The sequence below is a fragment of the Dermacentor variabilis genome, chromosome 2 (genome assembly GCF_050947875.1).
Source record: "Dermacentor variabilis isolate Ectoservices chromosome 2, ASM5094787v1, whole genome shotgun sequence".
NCBI classification, from domain to species: domain Eukaryota; kingdom Metazoa; phylum Arthropoda; class Arachnida; order Ixodida; family Ixodidae; genus Dermacentor; species Dermacentor variabilis.
This window is the reverse complement of record NC_134569.1, coordinates 184,589,201-184,611,649: the sequence shown is the minus strand read 5'-3', so window position 1 is coordinate 184,611,649 and position 22,449 is coordinate 184,589,201. Positions and strand designations below refer to the sequence as shown.

Genomic DNA, 22,449 nt, shown 5'->3' with positions numbered 1-22,449 from the left:
TAACCCCCAACTTCAAGAGTAGTAGGCCGAGCAGAGACGTTGAGGCAGAGAAATTCCTCCCATGGGGGGTGGCGATGAACGGTTCAAGAGAGAATTCCTCGACCGAGATTGCGGCCACAGCTGCCAGGTGTGTGATAGACTGTGGCTTGGTCACAATCTCACTCAAATGAAAAGTGTTCGCAACCCAGAACCAAAACTGGAATCTAGCCAAACAACGACATCGAGACAAAAAACTTTAGTCAAAATCTTTTAGCTATAAATTTATGGATTCATATAGTATTTCTAAAGTTGTCTTAGTTGCGAATGCTGACTTTTTCGAAATGAAATAACGTGTTCTCTTAGAAACAGATTTCCTATTTACATTTTTATAAAATTTAACAAATCATATATGTTGAGTTAAGCGTCATGTGAGGTATATTCACTTTTTTATACAACAATGAGGACAGTGATTGCGAGCAACTTTAGCAGAGTACTGACAATAACTTTTTGGTGTCCTACGTATTCTTGTCTATTACACAGATGCCCACCATGCCACTACACTATAATGCCAGACTTTCTCGAACGCGCAAGAAAACGCTAATTACATCCTTTATTAAAGTGACCTAGTGTAAACTCGCGAAACATAGAACGTGGCTCCTTAGAGTAAGGCTTGTTTACAAAGGGCTTCCCTACTTGTCACGAAAATCGCATTTGAACAACGCATTTGACAGCCTTTGCAGTGCGAAGACTTCTGAATCTGCAAATCCGATGTGCCTCTGTAAAACACTGCAGTGTGCCTTATTTTTAATTTTTTTTCAGGTAGTGCCCGTACAAAAGTAAACGGTTCGTAGTAGTTTTAACATAAGCGAAATTGTCTCTGCACATTTCCTGCAACGCCATCAGTGACGTTGCCTAAGACTGAAAAAGAGCGAGGATTTGGAAAATCACAGGATAGAAAAAGCGACATATCTTGTGAGATTTCAGGGCCCTGCTGTATGGTTACTATATCCATGGTAGCACTGTCTGCAGAATAAGTACGTTTTCCTACAATGTCAAAGTGTTTCACTACCCCTGTAACGATTATCGTAGGGCAGATCCATGTGCCATGCTAAAGCTTTGTACTCTTCATTCTCAATTTCATTCATCTTGAACGATCTCGTTTCCTTTCTTTTCGCAGCCTGCTGCCAGACCTGCTGTGCAAAGATTTCTTTCGGTCTTCGAAAATGATGACTCAAGAGTGAGTCATATTGTCTGTTCTTAAAGCCCGTTTTACAACTTCTTTCTATTAACTAGATGCAGCCATTTTTTGATGATATGACGCCTTCCTTCACCCAAATAAATTGTTGCAAATAGTTCTGGAAAGAATGGAATAGTTAATATGAATGAAGCTATATTGAACGCACCTGAAGGACGCAAAATAAAAGTACTAGGTTAACGCAGACCGTTAAAACACCCTTCAAACAACCTCGCAACGTTTGTTTTGTGGCAGGGAACTACTTACGTGTAGGCAAAGTTGTGACAGAGAAGGTGTCCATTTCCCTACCTCTGTATAAATATACCGAGACGAGTGAAGCAGTATGACGCGACATCACCATTTCTCGCCGTTAAAAAAGTCAAATGGCGCCTGAGAGCTGGCGCTACGATCCTTACCGCAGATGGCGCAGTCTGCCTTTAAAATTTCAGGTAAAGGTTTCATTACTGTGTATGATTTTCACCATGAATTCATTTTTCGGTCGTTTGCGTGTGACGCAGTCTGACTGAATTTCGTGAAAAGCGAAAATCTACAAGCGCAACCCTAAATACTGGAACTTGTATCTCCATGCAACGCCCATCACCAGCTAGAGCAACTAGGCCGTTGATAAGTTACGCGTTATGGAGACTTTTATTTAGCGAAACTATGCCAATGCTAACGCACTGCTTCCCCCCCCCCAAATTTTTTCTAGTAAGTTAAATCGCTAAGATGCGCTGCAGTGGTATAGCATACCAAATATGACGTTTGCATTTAGGCCATTTAAGGCATTGCCTTTGAGATGGAATAAAAATGACAGTAGACTTGTGGGACTTCGCAGAATCACACCCCACTTTTCAGCAAAGCTGTGTATTTCAACCAGTTTCTGTAAGAATTTGAGTTGCCTGTAATTACACCGCGTACAATTTAGCGTTACCCGCACATCACTAACATTTTTAGAGCTTTGCCCTACCATGTCGCTTTCGAACATTTCTCAAGAATTTTTTTTTACGGAGACAGTAACCGGTCCACACGCATTTCCATTCGCGAGAACGTGAGCCATAATTTCCGCCCGCCTCCCACCCGCACCCCGTACTTTCGCTAAACTTGATATCGGCGACATTCATAGCTGTCCAACGGCAATGAACAAATTTTTGTGTCGTTCACAACGCTTATTTAAACGATTACAAACAAAATGCCTCGTTTAGTTCACATGGGACACCAGTGAAACCTACTACAAACCTTGTACAATATATAAAGATAAATAAAAGAAGCAACGTTCAATATTTAGTTCGAGCACTTCAAATCAGGCAGTAACGTTATAGTTTCGCCACACATTATACTGAACATAACCGTTATTTTGACCACATGTAAACTTGCTGTAATGTGGAGTTCTCTCAGGTGATTGGGAAGTATAGCTGATAACAGGTGTATGCCACTTTAAAGCGCTCGCTTAACAAACATTTTACAAGAGTTGCATTTGAACTACACACATTAAACTTTGCACACTGATTTGCCATAGCGCTTCTCGAGTTTTCGCGGAATCGGACAAATATGACCCTTGTTAATCTGCGAGGGCAACCAACAAAATTCTACGCCGCTCGTAAAACACTAATAACACTCCACTCTGGATTCCTTGTATATGTGATGTACTGCAGAGGCGACGATTAACGCACACGTTTTCAGTTTCATTTGCTCATCACCTATACCGGGTCCCTTTTTTTTGCCAAATGTAAACAAGGTGCGTTGCTGCTTTCACCGATAGCAACAGGAAAAATAACTACAATCCGCGTAGACTGCATAAAAATAAAGCAAAACGAAGGGTCTGTAATTATCATCAAAGGTTATAATAAGACTAAAGCTGGGCACATGAATGGTTCACCACGCATCACACTCAAGATGGCACACATTTTCGTGAAACTTAAACTTCTTGTGTTCTACATTTGTGTTAGGGTTCTAGGCAACACTGCGAAAAACGACACGATGCTCCTCTAGAGCCCTTCAGCAGGTCTTTTCTTCCACAAATGTTGTCACTAAAATGACCCTAAAAGAAAACTAGTTAAAGATGACTAAAGAAAGCCGAGGTAGATCGATATTTCATTTGCCTAGAGGCCAATTACCGCCTTTTAATTGAGTGCCATTACGTGACTTTGATTCATAGGAAATCGCCACCGAATGTCCCGCTGCTACAACTGAATTTCAGTCGCCCGCGCCAGAACAAATAGGTTGGCGTAATCCTCACTTAACACCTCTTCCCCGCTCTTAGTGAATAAGCAAACGCCACATAGGGAGCGTCACGGTCAATGGGCAGTCCTGACATCACATGAGAGATAGCAAAGTCCAAACTAAATGGCGAAACACCAATTCTTCATTTTCGTTCATTTCTCGCATAGAAAAGCTCTCTGTTTGGCGCGAATGACGAATTGCTCATCGCACAAGCCTAGTATTTCAATCTAGTTGAAGCTACTTTTTCCTTCAGGGTTTGCGCCCTGAAAGTATGCCTCTATTTTGAACGCAATATTGTATCTCCGTAAAAGCTGAGTAGAAAATCGGTTTGGTACATCTTTATGAATGTTTGCCAATGTTAACATACAAACTACATGTAAGGAAGCTCATTTGCATGCTCATTGTATGCCTTTCCTTTGTTTACAACATTCAATATTCATTAAATGTGAGTGTAAAACTGGTTTAGTTGATCTTTCTGAACGTTTCCGAACGTTAACATGCAATCTACAAATAAAGAAGCTTATTTGCATGCTCAATGTAGGCCTTTTCTTTAGTCAATAAATATAAAACACTTATCGTTCGTCCCTCACAACAGGCGTCGTATTTCAACAAATTATGAGCAACTTGCATCGCATAGCTCAGCAAGGAAACTGGACAAACCAACTACATGCTTCGTATAACGCGCAAGGGTTGCGAAAAGGCTTCTATTAGGTAATTTTATTGAACGGACGTAACTAACCCGCGCACTTGGAAACATTTGGTATAAGTCAGTCTTGGAATGACCCTCATTTTTACCGAATATACGGTCTCAGCCACTTCTGACTCTGCCAAAAAAGCTCGAAAGCACAGCAAATATTTCACATACCGCTTTTATACAACCTGAAAACGAGGCTGTATCAATTGTCAGTGAAACGGTAAATAACGCACGTAATTCGCCATTCGCCTGCATATCACTCCAAACATTTCCGACAAATGCCTAATAGTATAAACCTTGTGACTCATACGGCTTTTTAAATGAAACGTGTAGCGGTACATGGTAGCTAGAGAAGTGTTGAGTAAGACAGAAAGATTACAGAGATGCACACAGATATCCTAGAATGAAAAGCATGCATAGCATACTTGAGTTACTCAAACAGGCTAGATGACTACTTTTCACCGCCGCGTTTCAAACGGTATGCCCATAAATCGTCATCATCATCATCAGAAGCGCAGAAGCGCAGTCCCGCTGCAGGGGACGCCTCATACATGACTCGTTTCGACGGCGGCAGTACATTGTGTCGCTACATTGATTTAATGCGAACGCATTACCATCGTGAGCCATCGTGACAGGTTCTGCCGAAATTGTGCATGCAGAGGCAAGAGCCCCGACATCGAAGAGGCGGCGACAGTGGAGGAGGACAAGTGGAAGTGGAAGTCTATGCTCATGACCGCCTTCATGTGCCTCATGCTGTTGGTGATGGTCGTCTTCATGTTGCTCTCTGAAATCTCTGTTGGTGAGTATTCTTATACAGAGACACCTGAGCCCGTGTTCACAGATAACGCTTGAACTGTTCGTAAGAGCAAATGCGAGCCAATCCTGCCGCTTTACATATTATCAACAAAGGCGGCCAGCCAATGTCAAAGAACACTTATAAACAAAAGCCTTGTGAATTCGGTCGCCAAACTGCGGCTCCACGTTTAGTATCGCGGTGTAGAGAAAAGCGCTCAACATAAGTTCCGATATCAAGGAACAGGGTTTGTTTCATACACGGTCATTCCTTTCTATCGATTCTATTCCTATTCTGATCTACCACCCGACCGACTGATCCTGCTGATAACGTACACGGAGCGCCGCTTGCTCCATGGACGTAGCTCGTAAAGGAATAGCGATACGACCGTTACATTATCCCGGGCTAGCATACGTGATAGCTGAAATGGAGAGAAATCACGCAGCGAACGACATTGTATCGAAGAGCAAATAACATTGCAAGGTTAGTATTATCCGGTGATATGCGACAGTACCCTAATGTTCAAAGGCAAATGAGGGCTTCTGATAACAAGGAGTTTAAGGAAAAATCACTCAATGACGATGGTTCATGGGCAGCGGGCAGAAATAGCGCATGAACCATTGATCTTTTCACTTAGCATGTGCGTTCACCTGAAGCTAAGTGAGGTAGTAATTGTAGCCTACTGGATGCCTAGGGATTTAAGCGCAGCTGGGAGAGCGTAAGACGATCTGCAATGAAGGCGACTAAGACGAGACTGTTAAAAATTATGTGATTTTACGTGCCAAACCACTTTCTGAATATGAGGCACGCCGTAGTGGAGGACTGCGGAAATTTTTACCACCTAAAGTTCTTTAACGTGCACCTAAATCTAAGCACACGGGTGTTCTCGCATTTTGCACCTATCGTAATGGCGGCCGCCGTGGCTGGGATTTGATCCCGCAGTCCAACACCATAGCCACTGAGCAACCATGGCGGGTCAAGGCGATGACTGTTAAATTAGCTGCATGAAGGCGTTCACTGGCTGCGCGACCGGGCGACGAATGAAGGTGCAGCCTTGAGGGATTCGACGACCGTTTATAAGTTTCCTGGGAAAGTACGTTTAGGATCCCTGACGACGTATCCGAAGACTGGGAGGCTTCACCGGCAAAATACGAGAGCTTGCCAAGTATGTCTGCATTTGTAACTGCATGCGTAAGGGGAACAGAATAGGTCCTAGTATAACACTGTTTGTCGAGTTTTGGCCCTAATTTAATTAGCGCAATTCTTATGATATTCGGGTCACTGATTTTTTTTCTCTGCGTTCATTTGCGATGAGAGAGAACACCGCCATGTGGTTGTCTAGTCGACGAAAGGGTGGCGATAATAATAATAATAACATCCTCTTCCGCCGCGAAGTTGGAAATCTGCCTCACCATTGACAGCATCAATGGCGTTGGGACCTAAGTTCGCGGAGGAATCCAGTATCCCCAGCGGAAGAGATGCTGTCAATGGTGAGGCAGATTTCCAAGTTCGCGGCGGAAGATGATGTTTCGCGCGTTATTTCCGAAGGTGTAGGGACCGTATCCCGCTCTCTATACAGGCACTTCCGTAGGTTTCTTTGAGACGTGTAGCAAACTGTCTGTGTGATGCTTCGATTTGCGTGTTACCGGCAGATAAAGAAGGCGGGTTGTGTGTACTCTCAGAAGGGAATTTTCATGCAAGAACTGGTCAGACGATTTCCGCCGTTTTTAAGCGACAGGATACTGTGTCTTTAAGTAAGGTAAAAGCTAAGGCTAAGAAACTTTGCAGGGAATGCAACTCGGGCAGAATGTTGAAAAACATTGCCAGCAGCAAACGAGATCACCTACAGGCGTTTTTTAGCGCGAAAACGCACAAACCTGACGTCCCGTTGAGGGCTATTGTTTCAGAAAAGGACACGTGGCAAAGTCTTTCGCACTGTTTCTGCAAGCCAAGCTAGCCGTTTTACCAGTGAATGACCCGTTTTTAATGTGCAACTCCGATGAAGTGATTAACTTTTTGAAGGACAACTCCGATTGAGGCCTTCAACTCTTCTCTTTCGATGTGAAGGACCTGTACTATTCTATTCCTAACAATGACCTGCTGTCAGCTATTTCGCAGACAATTGATGAATAAGTGTCACCCGTTTTCAGAATAACGCTGGGCTGTCTAGTAATCACTTTTTAGAACTTTTGAGCTTTTATTTGTCATCAACCTTCATTACAGGGAATAACACCATCTATGTGCAGAAAAATGGAGTATGCATCAGTTCGTGCATTGCCCCGCTCCTCAGTGATTTAGTTTTAGCTCGTCTAGATGTCGCCATATCAGTGAACCTTAATCAGACTAATGTTTTTAAAATATTTCGTTATGTGGACGACTTTTTGTTTTGTATTCAGTGTTCTGCGGCTGACCTTGAGACTGAGGTTGCATGACAGTGCCAATAGTCAAAGAAAGCCTTGCGCCCCTTGACGTTACTTACGAACTCCCACAGGATCACATGATCCGGTTTTGGATCTGCGCTTAGCTTGTTCCGATATTCATGCGTGTTGGTACTCTGAACCTCGTGCTAACAAACCACTTCTTCCCTTCCATTCTACTCATTCTAAGTTGGTCAAGAGTGACATTGCTAACTTTTGCCTAAATAATGCTCTGAAGAAGTCATGCCACCTTACTGTTTCGTCTAGCTTTGTCTCTCAGGGCGAACGGCTTTCGCAGGCCGGTTATACCGTGTCAGTAGTGTCAGTAGCAGAACGGATTCTAAGAGAGTTTAGAAAAGACAACCAGCACGATGATAATGCTGCAACTACTCGGGGTAGGACAAGCATCATTCCATATATTCACACCGTCTCACATAATCTTAAGAAAATCGCCAAGCGAGCGAATATTCGTGTAATGTTTTCTGCCCCTAATAAGCTTATGAGTATTCGCAATCTCACTAATCCGACTAAGAAGGCTCCTCCTAGCTGTGATAGGAATCACAAAAAGAAGTTCTTTATTTGCACACATTGTGTTGTTTATTGTTTTCCACTCAAGCGTGGAAAACGTTACGTTGGTCAAACTGGCCGATGTCTGAATGACAGGCTGCGCCAACATGGTTACAATGCAAAGAATTGTAATACAGCTGGCGGGTTTCTTGCGCAGCACTGCAAAACGTGTGGCTGCGAACCTGTCTTAGAGGAATGCATCATTCTAGGTGGTAGTCGTAATCAGCTCACAAGGAAAATCATCGAAGCAAAGGCTATCATAGGTCTGGGCCATGCATGTGTAAGCTCACCTTCATTATCATTATCAAGTAATGAATTGGCGTATCTCCGACTGCAGCCACACGCTGTCTGAATATGTATTCACATAGTTACTATCGCTTTTGTTGCTTGGTTTTCTGCAATCCCTTGATGTCACATGGTTCGCCTAGCGTATAAGTAGCCTTCTGTGTCACGAAATAACCCATCAGTTGGAAGTTAGCGCTCACTATATTCTCCGCTCCCTTTCTCTACCCCTTCCACCGTCCTTTTTGGACTTTCTGAGCTGCACTACAAGCCTAAAAGAAGGCTTAGATGATTGAGATGCTTTGACATACTTCAATAGACGTTTTCTTTTCTTGCCCATGTACACGTGATTCTCAAGAGTGGTTTGATGGCTCGATTATTCTGCGGTGATGTTCCTCTTTTTCAATGTTTATTTGTGTAATTCGCTTTTATCAGTTTGCTCTGAATGGTTCTCGTTTCGGCTCCATTATAAGATGGAGTAATAATGATCACATTTTACTCACATCACATTTAAAGTTCCGCAATAGAGCACACCAGGAAATATGCACAGATGGCATGTCATTTAGAAAAGCCTTTAGGACTGTATCGGTGTATGTGCCATGTGCGCCTGGTTACCCGAAAGAAGAGGACTAAAGTGTTCGCGAGCACGCGTGGGAGATACCAAAACTGCCACCTGGGAAGATGCGGAGGAGCAAGAATTTGCGTTTTGATTCGGGACGACTTTATTCAGGAGTATCTTTTTAAAGCGCTACGTGAATGGAGCACACGTAATATTAAAATCCGGAAAAAAAATTTGCTGGTCGGCACCATTTGTGGGACTGCTTCAAGGAGCTTTGACTTTGGATGATCTTAACATGAAGTTTTAGAGAAGAGGTGTTGAACGAGACCTGCGCCCAAAGTAAGGAATGTGTTTTGTCTCTCGTATCCTGCGTTATTGCTTCAGGCTGGCCCAAATTGAGCCACCATTACCTAAAGCTTTCAATATCTTTCCGCTTAGTTACGTGCATCACGTCACATAACATTCCAAACCTATGCTGCATGTTATCTTCGCTGCGCAAAAAAAGAAGAACTAATCAGAACATCGGCATGGGTTGACCATCCTTGTGATTTGGTGCTAGACTACCATCACTTCAACTGTGGGAAGTGCAGGCCAGAGTTTGTAAGATGTACATATTGCGTGCCGAAGGTGCCTACCATGCGCGAATTCCTAAAAAAAATAGCAGTACCATCTACATAGCGGTGTCTGGTCCCACAAGTAAGCTACTTGTGCAACTACCGGCGCCATGAAAACGCCTAATTATAACAAGGTGTTTATATTGCTCTAGCACAGAATACACATGCGATTGGCTACCTGCATCACAGAAAGCAGCCAGCCACCTGAAATTCAGAGTTGTTTACTTCGTGTCAATATAAATTTATAAAACGAACAATTAAATTGAACAGGTAAACGTTTAATAGCTAAACTAACTCAAGCTAAAATCTACCTTTTCAATGCTTGCCATGCAGATTCGATGTTTAGATATGACTTGTGTACTTATAGCTACAAATTTGCAGACTATGACATGGCGAGGCCTTCGAAAAGGAAAAGTTTCTTAGCAACTACCAGCAGCTTTTGCGAAGTATAGCGTGCATTCTTGGAAATGGTTCAGATTAGATAAGATAAAAGGACATTGACCAAATCGCACTTATGTTTTAAAACACGTTAAGGAATCATTCTTTGGTTCAGTAATATGCTTCTGTCTAGAAGTCTCCTGTATACGTTATAATATGAATTTACACGACAATATTCACTTCAGCATACACAATAGACGTACGACTGGCCAGCTAGGCTCAGACCACCTCCCAAGATGGTCTAATGAAAAAGTGAACGATGCAGCCAATAGCTAAAATCAGTGGCTAAAGTCAAGAGCTAAAAGCTGCGCTGTCGGTATATGTCGTGCGATACCTATTCCTAAAAGACCGAAACGTGTATGTAGCAGCGCATCTGCATCAATGACACAGAAAAGCACGTTTACATAAAATTTCTCTCCCGCGACCAGTAGCTAATATAAAGGATATCGAACACATTCCTGCAATTCCCTGTCAGAACAGCACGAACATGGAAATTCATCTCGTTGCATTCCTTCTTTTTTCTACGAAGACTCACTTATTTCCGCCTTTTTCATTATTCATTGGTTCGACTTCTATTATACCCCTGAAAATGTCGTATCGGCATTTTTTTTCTTTATTGCCTGACTTTGTCAAAGAAAGAACAGCAACAGCAATACACAATACAAAACATAAAAGATACAATGAACACGTCGTATTGACATAAAGAGCCTGGTAGGGAGCTGGCTTCGCCACATTAAAATTTATTTAGCGCCATCAATGGCTACACTCTTGACAGCCACTCGGGGGTATCGCCACCGGCCTTCAAAATCTCAACAAACCGATGCACAGTTTCACGGAAATAAATTCGCGTAGGTCGTGCGTCGGGATCGCAGTAGTATCCTGCCATTCGAGAGCGCCAAATACTGTGGAGGCCATTTAACATTATTAAATCAAACGGAAAACCAGCCTCGTTAGTAATGGGTAGATACCGTATTCCATGAGGGTCGAGGGGAAATTGTTTCTTTAACGTTCTTTGAATTGAATGAATCAAGAACACAACATTTACTTATACCATCGAGTGTAAATTTTAAAGAAAACATCGTAGGGGGAAATAAATGTCCAGCGAAATCTATCTATCTATCTATCTATCTATCTATCTATCTATCTATCTATCTATCTATCTATCTATCTATCTATCTATCTATCTATCTATCTATCTATCTATCTATCTATCTATCTATCTATCTATCTATCTATCTATCTATCTATCTATCTATCTATCTATCTATCTATCTATCTTATTTATTTATTTATTTTGTGCCTTCAAAATTTTCCTGGTTATTATAGTGATGCAATGCTTGACGTTGTTGTTTTCTTGCAGATGTCGAAGAAAATACTGATGGAGAAACGACTACCATCGGTACGTTTTCAAAATTTTATGTCATGGAATTAATTTTTTTGCAGATGAAACCCTCGTAAACTTACGTTGCATATGTAATATTCAGACCGTAAGCTGTGCTTGAGGCATAGTTAAGTATCACGCCAATGAATACGAAGTAAGATGGAATAGTATTTTTTTTTGAGTCTGGAGAATGCAGACAACGGTGGTGAAAATCCGCAAGCTCGTAACACCAGTTCGGCAGTGGTAGTGTAGCAGACAAGCATTCAACGGCGCACGTTGATGACGCCGTAACATAGAAAGATCATCATCATTTACCCCTACAGATGAGTATGGACAGCTTAAGGTGGATGCGCACGAGAGGCAAAACTCAGGCGTGCTCCATGGGCGATACAGTCACGTGGTCACGTGACGCACACGCCGCCCGCCAAGACTACATTCACAGGGTAGCAACGCTGTCGTGGAATCCGCATGCCTACCCTCGACTCAGTCTTAACGCGCGGTGACGAAGAACCGGAGGCGAGAGTGTTATTCTCACCCCCTCGCCCTGATTATCGCCCACTCGTGTTTACCGCCTACAAGTCAAGAAAACAAAAATTCTAAAGAAAATGCTGAGAATTGTCGACTAACGCGTGCGCATTCTTTGCCACGACCGCTACTTCGCTTTTGCTTTGTTACTTTTTCTAGTTTATGCTGTTCTACACTTCGCTTTTTCCCGCGCCAAAGAATGAAATCCGTGTACTGAACGCTGTGGAGATGAGTTGCATGGCCCCTTTAAAGCAGTCCTATCAACTGAGCCGGAACGCTGTTATAACCGGTTTCACCAGAGCTGTTTTAATCCTCTATTTTATTTTATTTTTATTTTTTATTCTACCGTGATGCTGTGACTGCAACGTCACCACCTCTTTTAACGCCACCAATCATTTCTTCTTCTTCTTCTTCTTCTTCTTCTTATTATTATTATTATTATTATTATTATATGTACCAATATATTATTCTTATTTTATTACTCAGCAGCCCACTGCAGGCTTCTCTGTATACACGCCCGTAATACGGAAAAGTCAGCTTTCAAGGCGGCCTAATGAGAACGGTTTTCTCTCTGATCGATGTTCTTTATTGGTTTCAATTGTTTCCTATCGCTTATAAAGCTACCACTCCTCTTGATTGACACCATTAAAACGATTAATTGTCTTAAGTTCGCAAATTATGCGTTTGTGTGCAGATAAAAGGCATTACACTTTTCGTGTGACATACAGATTTTGCTGGGCTATCGCCAAATAATGTTTTCGCAGTGAAACTCGCCTTTTCCATCGCAAACGCGATTATACAGCCTCTGGCTACTCTATGGAGTCAGAAGAATGCAACCCATGTTGACAGACATGAGTATGAGTAATGTGTACCCAGTAAAAATGACCCCAATACAGATGGACGTCAATCCGGCTAACGAGCGAAGAAGGGAGGACTCGATGAGCGCAGCTCGTTTCGATGACGCGCCCGCCACGTGATACGCAGTCCGGTGCTAAAATCTATGCTCCTGTCCGTCCTGCGAATCGCGCTTGAAAGGTTATTAAGGCAAAAGCCTTAGATGGCTCATTGGCTGAAAATTTAACCGTCCGGCGTCATCGCGCCAAAATTCATGTACATGCGCCAGTGTTTCTTTATCAATAAAAGAAATAGAGCTCCAGTATCTCTGTTCGCGTTCAACGAACACCCCTCTAAATAATCAGTGTGTCCACAAAAGTGTCTGCGTGTGGTTTTCCCCGTTTTATTCTTTGTCGAGCGATGTACACGTGCCTTATGACGTCTTGAGGAGTATAAGTACGGTTGCGAGAACTGCGAATAAATATGTTGTTGAAAATTAGCGCTTTGTGCTTGTTTAAGTTGTCTTTCCGTGTCCCTCAAAATTAAATTATGGAGTTTTACGTGCCAAAACCACGATCTAATTATGAGGCACGCCTTACTGGGGGACACCGGAGGCTTGGACCCCCTGCGGTTCCTTGACGTGCGCCCAAATCAAAGTACGCGGGTGTTTCCGCATTTCGCCCCCTATTGAAACGCAGCCGCCGTGGCCGGAATTCAATTCTACGACCTCGCGCTTAGCAGCCCAACAGCATATCTGCTAAGCAATCCCAGCGGGTGCCGTGTCCCTCTCATTCTGCGCTACAAGTCTATGTAGTTACCCTCATCGATTAAAGTGTTAAAACATATAAAAAATAAATGAATGAACCGACGTGTGTGTCTTAATGGTCTTCATAGAATTGTCACGACCGTTCTGACGTGCCTTTAAACATACAAAACCAATGACGATATCTAGGCGACCGAAAAAGATAAGAGAAAAACAAGTAAACAGAAAGGAAGTAACGATAGGGAGTAACAACCCATTCGATTGAGAATGTCAACTTAATTCAAGGAATCAAATGTCTCGTGAGCGCACAGGGTTTCGCCCTCATCTTATTTAGGTCACGCTCAAGTGGCTGTCAACTTTTATATTATGCCCCCCCAATGATTTATGTGTGCTCAATATTTATACGTGCGGATGTTTAGATTGGTAAATTTGAAGTCGGCTGTCATAAGCAACAGCCTAAAACACTGGCTAGGCCTGGGTAAACATAAATTAAGCTGGTGATAACGGCATTCTAGTAAAATGAACCAGCTCTCAGCTACATACACTCAGCATCCCTGAAATATAACACAGAAAATGGTTATCACCCATCAGATATATCCAAAGTATTGTGTTGGTGCCACCAAGTATAAATATTTCTTTAATTTCTTTATTATGAATAAAAACTAGACATGGTATTTGTGTTATCTATTTGCAAGTAAACAGCAGATCAATATATATAATAAAAGTCCCACCATTGCTGCTATTTCGAATTTCTCAAGTGAGTGACAGTAATGGAAGTCAAAATTACGCAACACGTCAGTGAAGACGGAACCGGGACTTGCCTTCCTGAATACAGCCTTGAACTCTTTTGCAATCGCGGAAGAATGAACATTTTCTTGGTATTTACTATCGTTTCTGTCGCCATATACAAAGCTTTAGCGTATGTTACAACGTCATAAAGTGTAGAAAGTTAGTTGGTATGTCTAGGTGAGATTTAGGAAAAGCATATCGAACTGCTGTATCAAAAATTGCGGTCTACATTTGGTGCTTAGTCGAAAAAGAAAGGGAGAGAAGATCAATATATCCATAAAAAGTTATATATATTACAAAAAAATTTGGAAGACGCTTAAGCTGCGTCTTTAAGATAGGAACGCGATACGATTCAAAGATTCCTGACTGCTTCTCTCGCTTCCCGGCAACTGCAGCTTATGTAACCGTAAGGTTTGCCGGTAAACGCTGGTGGTGAATACTATGCACGAATGTGAGCTTTCTAGTAGAAACGCGGCCGCTTGCGTGGGCCGATCGCAGAGATTGTGCACAGCGGCGCCAAAGAAATTACATCAGTTTCAGGTTTACGTTATTGTTTCGCACTTTTAATATTTCAATTTGAGGAGATTAAACATAAAAGGCATGCGCTTCCGGTGTTTTGTGTCATGACATTTGTTTATGGCCTGCCATTCTCAAAATTCCGAGGAATCTCTTTCTCAAGAATGTCAGACAAGGTATGAGCGACGTTAGTGATGGAATGTTGTGGCAATACAACCCGCATATACGGCATGGCGTATAGCGATGCGTGGCATATACATATACCTAAATGTATACGGAATTTTCGCTCATGGTGCGCCGATGCCGGACGCCGACAGCAGATTTCATGCAACACGAATAAACTGACAGTGACCCACTAAGACGCTAGTGTGTTGGGAATCCCGGTTCACCGACTATGCCTTGTATCTTCACAAATTTGTTAGAAATATTCGCGAGAAAAAGAAAAGCTGTCGGGATCGTGATGCTGGACACATTGATAGCGAAGGTGCCATAACATTGGCAAACAACACTTACGAAGGAAAAGCTTTTGAGTTCCGCCTTACATTCGCAAAATAATCGAACCCTGGAGGGCGTCGTAAGGACAGCAGCCTGCTAGTAATGTTAGCGAAAAATGACAAACTGGTGTTACCAATAAAAAGTTTGCCCCTTGTCAGTGCGGACACTTACCTGTCGACGAAAACGTTTCATAAGCATTTTTCATCTTAGATAGTGAAGTAAGCTTGACATGACAACATCTACAAGTTATAGCAAAGTACGTAATCCACGAGAATATGCGAGTATGGTTCTTTTGTCACGTTGGTTTACATCCAGTGATCAAACCTAATCGCCTTCTTCAATTTTATTCTTTCAGATCGACCTATGAACCCAGGCTACGTGCGAAAGGGTAAGGCGTTATTCTTTCAAATACTCACTGTACAAAGATGTTTATCTCATGCGACCAATGAGCAACACGACTACAAATCCGAAATGCTAAAAAGGCAAAATTATAAGGCTAGGCTTTTCACGCGTCCTTTGGCAAACATTATAGTTGCTGCATTAATTTGTGAGCCTAGGTGAGACTGAGAGTACATATTATGGGCATTTCGACATTTTCGTACGACTAAAGAACAGTAAATAAGGAACATATATAGCAGTTCTCTGCACAAACATTATTTATAGCCGAGTTGCGTTGTGCTTGCATCTACTGTGTTAGTGATTTTAAGTGCCGATACGATTTAATGCATATAGAAAGGGCCGTATGTCATACCTACAATTGCTTCACTGATTCCTCCCCCCACTCCCCCAGATTTGTATAACTGCGCACTTTTAAAGACGGTTATTTGTGGGCTATTTTTCGAATTACGCATGTCCACAACTTCTATCACAATGCACTGCTACCCTGAACGCACACCCCAGTTGTGCTAATGTTGTCCTAGCATTTTCTTTCCCGGTCGATTTTAAGTTATGCGCTGAGAACAGCTTCATTGAAACCTTTAGTTTGATGGCAAAGTGCGCAGCATACGTAGAGTGTGTTACATTTTGTATCTCGCCATTCTGGCGTTGGCCGCAGGAACACCAAATAACTTTATGGGACGCAAAGATTCGCACGATGAGTAATCACTTGCAAAAAGGAGCTCTTGCTTTATTTACGCACTACTGACACCGATTTTGATTGTGTGGAGAGTAACAGTTGAAAGAGCTTCGGAATCGCCTTCGCGAGAGCTCACGCAAGACTGAGTGATGCCGCCAAGATTAGGGTTAGTGCGCTCTTACTGCACATTCGAAGCGGTTTTTTATTCGAGCAGACTTATTAAAGCGAAAGTGCTCCTGTCTATTTGAAGGCTACTTGCCATTGCCAACACAAAACTTTAGTTTGTCACTTTATTGAGAAGCCTTGTTCTACATTGGGATGAGATAACGCAACGATTTTATTCCAGCGCTATGCCTTTGTGCTCTTGGTCAGTGGTATATATTACGTTCAGCACACGTTATCAGCCCAATTGACCGCCAGTGAACGATAGACAATAATAAAGGAATAGACTCAAGCGAAAAAAAATATCGGTGCAGTACGCTGATCCAGAAATTACACAAATGCATTGTAACAGGCAGTACGTCGCTGTGACTGTTCCACGGGTTCAGGCATTACAGAAGCTCACCCTGCAATACATTGGTGATGGTCAGGCACTCTCACGCATAGCTAACACGTAATCTGCGTGCCTTCGACACATCTGGTGAAAAGGCAAGCAAGCGTTCTTGCCTTGGTTTCCCTTAGTGACGATAACAAGACGGACAGCTGAACCAACATGTTACTTATCTAATTTACCTTAATTGTACAATATTATTGAAGAAGTCATTTCAACATTTTTACACCCAGAAAGCTGAATATTTCACATTGTTCTTGCGTCCTACAAGGAGCCTGAAAGAACGCGAACATTGGCGCAAGAAAAGCCGTATTCCTTTATGCAAGAGAGACTGTTAATGTGACATAATCCAAAAGAAAGGGATGGATTCATCCTTGCGTGAAAGTTCTGCGTGAAAAACGAAGGACACCCTTTCAGTATTCAGTCATGTTTCTCCGTATAGATTTCAGTATGAAGTGAGTGTAAAGATGCACAATCATATTCACCGGTGCTACTGCTCCACTCTCGTGAAAATGTAGACTAGCACGAAACGAAGGTGTACCAAGTGAACCAAGCTACAGTCGCTCGGGGTATGATTTACTATGGGCCCGTACGCGTAATTTATTCTGGATCTTCGTTTTCCTTTCTACACTCGCGCAGAAAGGAAGATGTAACGATCAACGTAGACTCTTGTGAGCGTAAAACACCGCCAACAGGGTGTGCTACTTTTTTATCAAATAAAACATGCTAAAAACATTGCTAACACAATTATCGCCGCACAGCACGAATATGCGCCAACACAGCTGTGAGACAGGCAAAAAATATGTACTTCCTGTGAAATAAACACATCGCTCAGCCAGAAAACAAATTATTAGCGAAGCTGTGCTGTTCTTTTTTTTTTTTTTGCTTATACATGCCGAGCAGTGTTAGGTTGTCTTTGTTTAGAGCACTCGAGTGCATAGAACCCGATAACTTAAAAACGACACGGTCATTCTCATACCTTTACTCGGGATATCATTGCATGACATTTCACTTTTCGCATGGTCTTCTATTTAGTTCATCTCCACGTGGCGTTTTCTCTAATCGACGGTGTCTTTGTGCCTGCATTTGCCGCTGCTACCCTGCAGATCTGAGTGGTCTTGTGTGCCACACGGACATTTATGGCTTCCTGGCATCTGCCATACCGGACAGCTGCGACTTCGTAATGGTCGACGTGCCGATGTCGTTGCCTCAGCCGCACCCCATCCACTCGAACATGGCGACCATCAACATCGATCCAGGTATTCCCCACTCAGCCTCATACAGCGACAATACCTACTTCACAAGTCATATATTGACGCATTTGACGCTGCGTGGCGGCAGACGCCACGGTTTCTTTTCAATTTTTTTTTTAAAGCAACGCTGGCTTTTCCTCTTCTCCTCACCTGTTTTTTTTTTCTTTGCGTCGCTTGCTTGGCGCAACTGCGTACTGCTCTTCAGGGAACCAACGGCAACTCATTAGCATAGTTACTTCTTAATTTAGTGCGTATTACGGTGTTGTATATGTGATGGAAACGTAAAAAAAAACACATTCGTGCTTTATTTTTTCCGCTTAGATGCTCAAAGCAGCATATCCGTGTACATATTCTACGGAGAAATGAACGCTTCTTCGTGTTTTTCACATTAAAGTTTGTCTTAACGTTAACAAAAGAGATCGTCACGCAGTGAAGAAGATGCCACATCGCGTGATGGTTTGGCGCATGTGGACGTTGCATCCCGGATTCGCCTGTCCTCTCGCGACGTCCTCTATTGCTTTTCATCGACTGAGACTACACAGCAGTGGAGCCGAAATTCATTACATTTTGCAGAAAATCTGGCGGGCGGCAACAATGTCAATACATCTATTTCCTAGAGTAGCGCGTGCACCTTGCTTCACATTGAGAATCAATATTTTCGGTAATTGCTCGCCAGTTAATTTAAAAAAAAAATAGTGAAGGGAGTCGGCAAGATACTGTGAAAGGGTTCTCTTGAAGCAACGGCAGCACCTTCGTGTTACTCCGGGAGGAGCGATGTAAATCTGCACATCTAGTGCGATATACGCTGCCAAAAATCTGTGCAACCTCACAAAAAGCTAAATATTGTGCATGCCCGCGTGTTCCATTTCGCGTTACACTGTCCTTTTTCTCCTGCTCCTGTTCAGTTTCGTACGAAACGGACATAGTGCAGCACATGGGGAGCGCTTCGGGCAAGGCGCTCCTATTGGCGGTCGAGAGGCGCGTTTTGCGAAGCAGCCGACTTCAGCCGAACGCCGTGGCAAGGGGCCTGGTCCAGAAAGTCGTCGATGTGAACGCGCACGGCATCGCGCTCTCGGACGGACTAATTTCGGAAGCCGACACCAGGGAAATCGCTCAAGATGCCCAGGTAGGCTTAGTAGCAGTCCTCCGCAGAGTGCGGAGCTTCAGCGAAGCTCGATTATGTAGCTGTGATTGGAGTCCCCAGAGTGGTTACCTGTGTAACACTGTCGAGTCGATACAATGTACGACAGGCCGAGTCATCTCTTCTGCGATGATCGCCACACTCACTATGAACAAATTACCCACCATGAATCCTTGTGTAGACAGGCTGTCGATCAGCTCAGCCTATACATTCTTAAGTTTACTGCGAGGAAATCCTCCTTCAAGGTCCTTCCTTTAGGATTCCGACGCAGCATCGATCGACGCTTCCTATTTCACAAGATATTAATCATATTGAAAACTTAGGCTGTACATTTCTTCCGTCGGAGTGCAGTTTCCCGCGCCTCTTCGATTCGCTTAACACAGAACATCTCCATAGCTGTAGCAACTCTCGTTTACACAACCGCATCGAAAAACGAATTTTTTAAACCCATATTGGCGGTCATGTAACAGAACCTTTCAAAATTTAGAAAGTTAATAACGGCACACTATGAGTATTACGTGCCACTGATTCTACATGTTCCTTAATTGCTTAGAGAGTTTTTTTGTTAATACATATTATTGCTAACCGCGATGTCTTTATTTTATGACGTTTACTTCACTTGTTAACAAATGTAATTGTTAATGATTTCTCATTGGTTTCCAATGGTTCTGTAGTTATACTGATTGCTTTTTGTAACTGCTATGATTTTCAAATGTTCTTTTTTGTTACGTATTATCCTGAGCTTTAATAACCAAATGATGTAGGTTGTTAGTCGGGCTCCCTCTGATGTAATCCTTCATCCCACACAATTTGACAGGTATAATGCATGCTGATAATGGTGATGCCACCACATTTATGCCACGCAAATAAGTTTTGACAAACTCAATGAGGACGTCAAATTCTGTTTTGTGTGGCAGCAATTTTTCGCGTGAAGAAGTTTTCGAAGGCTACTTGGCAAGCAAAGTTGTTAGATACAACAAAGAGCGAGAAATAGGTTTGTCAATGCAATAGTATGTTTTCCTTACCTGTACTGAGCTCCTTTGAGTGCTAACTGTGCTTATTAGGAACCTGTAGTTTTCTGTTGTGATAGAATTTAAGGAATACTTTGAGAAAGCGGCCCTTGCACTCGACCGCCGGTCTGCCTTGACAAGAACAGCAAACGTCCTATAGTGTGTACAGTTCGACAAAACTACATTCTTGACCAAATTCAGCAGCATTTTCCTTTTCCCAAGAGCTGTTTACCAATGGCTGCCAAGCTTCGCTTGTATTATGGGAGACATTCGCTAGCACATGGCCTCGTAAACAGTTACAGAGCATACAAGCTTGTTTGTAACTACGGTTATTGGTCACAGCGGCGAATGCGAAAATAATAAGCTGAGACGAAGAGCATTTTCCTAGATGTCTTTTGTTGATTCTAATGCGACGCGTTACTTTCACCCGAACAGGGAGTGCATCTGTCCTTGAGTAGGCATGGCCTGTGTGTAACGGTAGTGTACTGGCTGCAAAAAGGTTATTTCATTTCGCGCTTCGCAAGTGCTCAGAGCTGGGCTCCGCACTCGCTGCCACTGGGAGTCGCAGGCCGTCATAAGTGAGTGATACGAAATGAATTGAGTGAGACGGGTCCTTAAATTATAGTGGCTCGTGCTCCTGTATGACAGGCCCGTCACAACGACTAAAGTGTTCCCAAATAGAGGTAAAGTAAAGGTCATAAGATCAAAGCCAGAGGGCACATTGTCCGCCCATTATTGTTATACATAATATCGTCCCCGGGAGACTAGATGTCTTCAAGCGACATTGGCAGATACGCTCTCACTGCCAGCGAACTTGGGGTCAGGTAGAAATTCACCATTAGCGTAATGTAACTAAAATTCCTCCTTCTAATGAGCGCAGCATCAGGAAACTTGCTCAGTGAAAAGCCAGAAAATTTTTTCTTCTGATATTTTCTTGATAAAAACATGGAATGCTTACAAGGAATTTAGCAAAAAGTTCTAAAAGGCGACGAAACGAAATCTCGCTATAAAAGTTTTGCTCGCATACTAGTGTCTTCAATTACTTTGCACTGGAGTATTCGACGCAAAAAAGTTTAACTGCTTCAAAGAAAAATCTTCGTTGCTCTGTGCAGCCAGCTTGATGACAAAGCCGTGTAGTTTCTGAAGCCATTATTTAAGTGCAGGTATAGCACACATGCTATTCCGATACGACAAAATATATTGTTTTATGGTCGAGCATATATTTGTGGAAACAAGGCCTTGCTGTTTACCTATAGCATTTCTCGAACATTACCTGAAGCTTTCAACCTAATTTGGTTTCGTTTCAGCCTTGTAACCCTGCTGAAACGTTTCGTATGCCGTTCTTATAACTCAAAGTTCTCCGTTTAATTCTCGTGGAATCACGATAGATTTCATGTATATGTTGTATAACTTGTGTAAGAATTGTATGGTCAACATGTGCAACTATTGCGGTACATATAGAGTGTTTCAGCAGAGACCGGTGAGGTAGACGAAAAGTAAAAAAATTCTGAAATATCTACTGCGACTCTGCATAGACCAACGGGGCAGTAAAAGCACTGATTGTATCAATAAACACCTTGTCACGGGAGCTGTATTATTCTCACCTACAAAAATAAGCATGCTGCCTAGATTGCTTCATTTAGGTACTTTCTATAAGAAAGCAAATGAGGCTGGGCAACATTGCTTTGAACGCGTTAGCGGGACGAAGGGACGATAATTAGTTATCTTTTACGCATACTACGTAGCTTGGTTTTTCGTTATGGGCTGGAGAACGACTGATTTACAGATTTCAAATATTGCAAGGCACGAATAGACATGCACATATGTAGCTGAGATAAAAAACGCGCGGGTTGGATTTTCTCGCAGTACAAAGTAAAGAATAACATACTAGGCGGGAAGTATTACAGATTGATCACTAACGGTAGTCTCTCATCCCGACTGTAAATATGGCACGTTATCCCCTAAAAATAAAAAAATATGCGGCTACGACATATTATGCAAAAGCATAACCCAATATCGTCATTAAAGTAAGGATGCCGCATGCGCTCACAAAAAATCGCATAGTACATGCGGAATTTTCACATATCGAGCAAGATACTGTCGCTAATTAAAATATGAAAACACTCTAGAGGAGAAACCTCTCCTTCAATAAGTGCACGTAATCAGTTAGCGTTCATTCATTCATTCACAAAACTTTATTAGTGTCCTGAAGCCCGGTATTTTCAGACCGAGGCGGGCCGCGTCCACGTCGGCACCGCCAGGCCGAGCCTTATGGCGTCATCATGGACCCTCTGGACAGCCCGTAGCTGATCTTGATATG

General features: G+C 42.7%; 1 protein-coding gene across 1 annotated transcript; it reads left to right on the top strand.

Moving 5' to 3' along the window:
* Window positions 1-74: 74 nt before the first annotated feature.
* On the top strand, window positions 75-21,250 carry LOC142570593 (uncharacterized). The gene is made up of 8 exons (XM_075678963.1): window positions 75-127; window positions 1,157-1,216; window positions 4,787-4,926; window positions 11,158-11,196; window positions 15,456-15,488; window positions 17,832-17,984; window positions 18,884-19,104; window positions 21,242-21,250. Exons 1-8 carry the CDS (start codon window positions 75-77, stop codon window positions 21,248-21,250), a joined length of 708 nt encoding a protein of 235 aa, XP_075535078.1.
* The last annotated feature ends 1,199 nt before the right edge of the window (window positions 21,251-22,449 follow it).

What these genes read in the sequence shown, in the direction of transcription:
- LOC142570593 (XM_075678963.1), top strand. Translation starts at nt 75, where the DNA reads ATGAACGGTTCAAGAGAGAATTCCTCGACCGAGATTGCGGCCACAGCT. An exon ending in CCCAGGCTACGTGCGAAAGG is followed by an intron (nt 15,489 to 17,831) that starts GTAAGGCGTTAT and finishes GCTACCCTGCAG; the next exon opens with ATCTGAGTGGTCTTGTGTGC. An exon ending in GACCATCAACATCGATCCAG is followed by an intron (nt 17,985 to 18,883) that starts GTATTCCCCACT and finishes GCTCCTGTTCAG; the next exon opens with TTTCGTACGAAACGGACATA.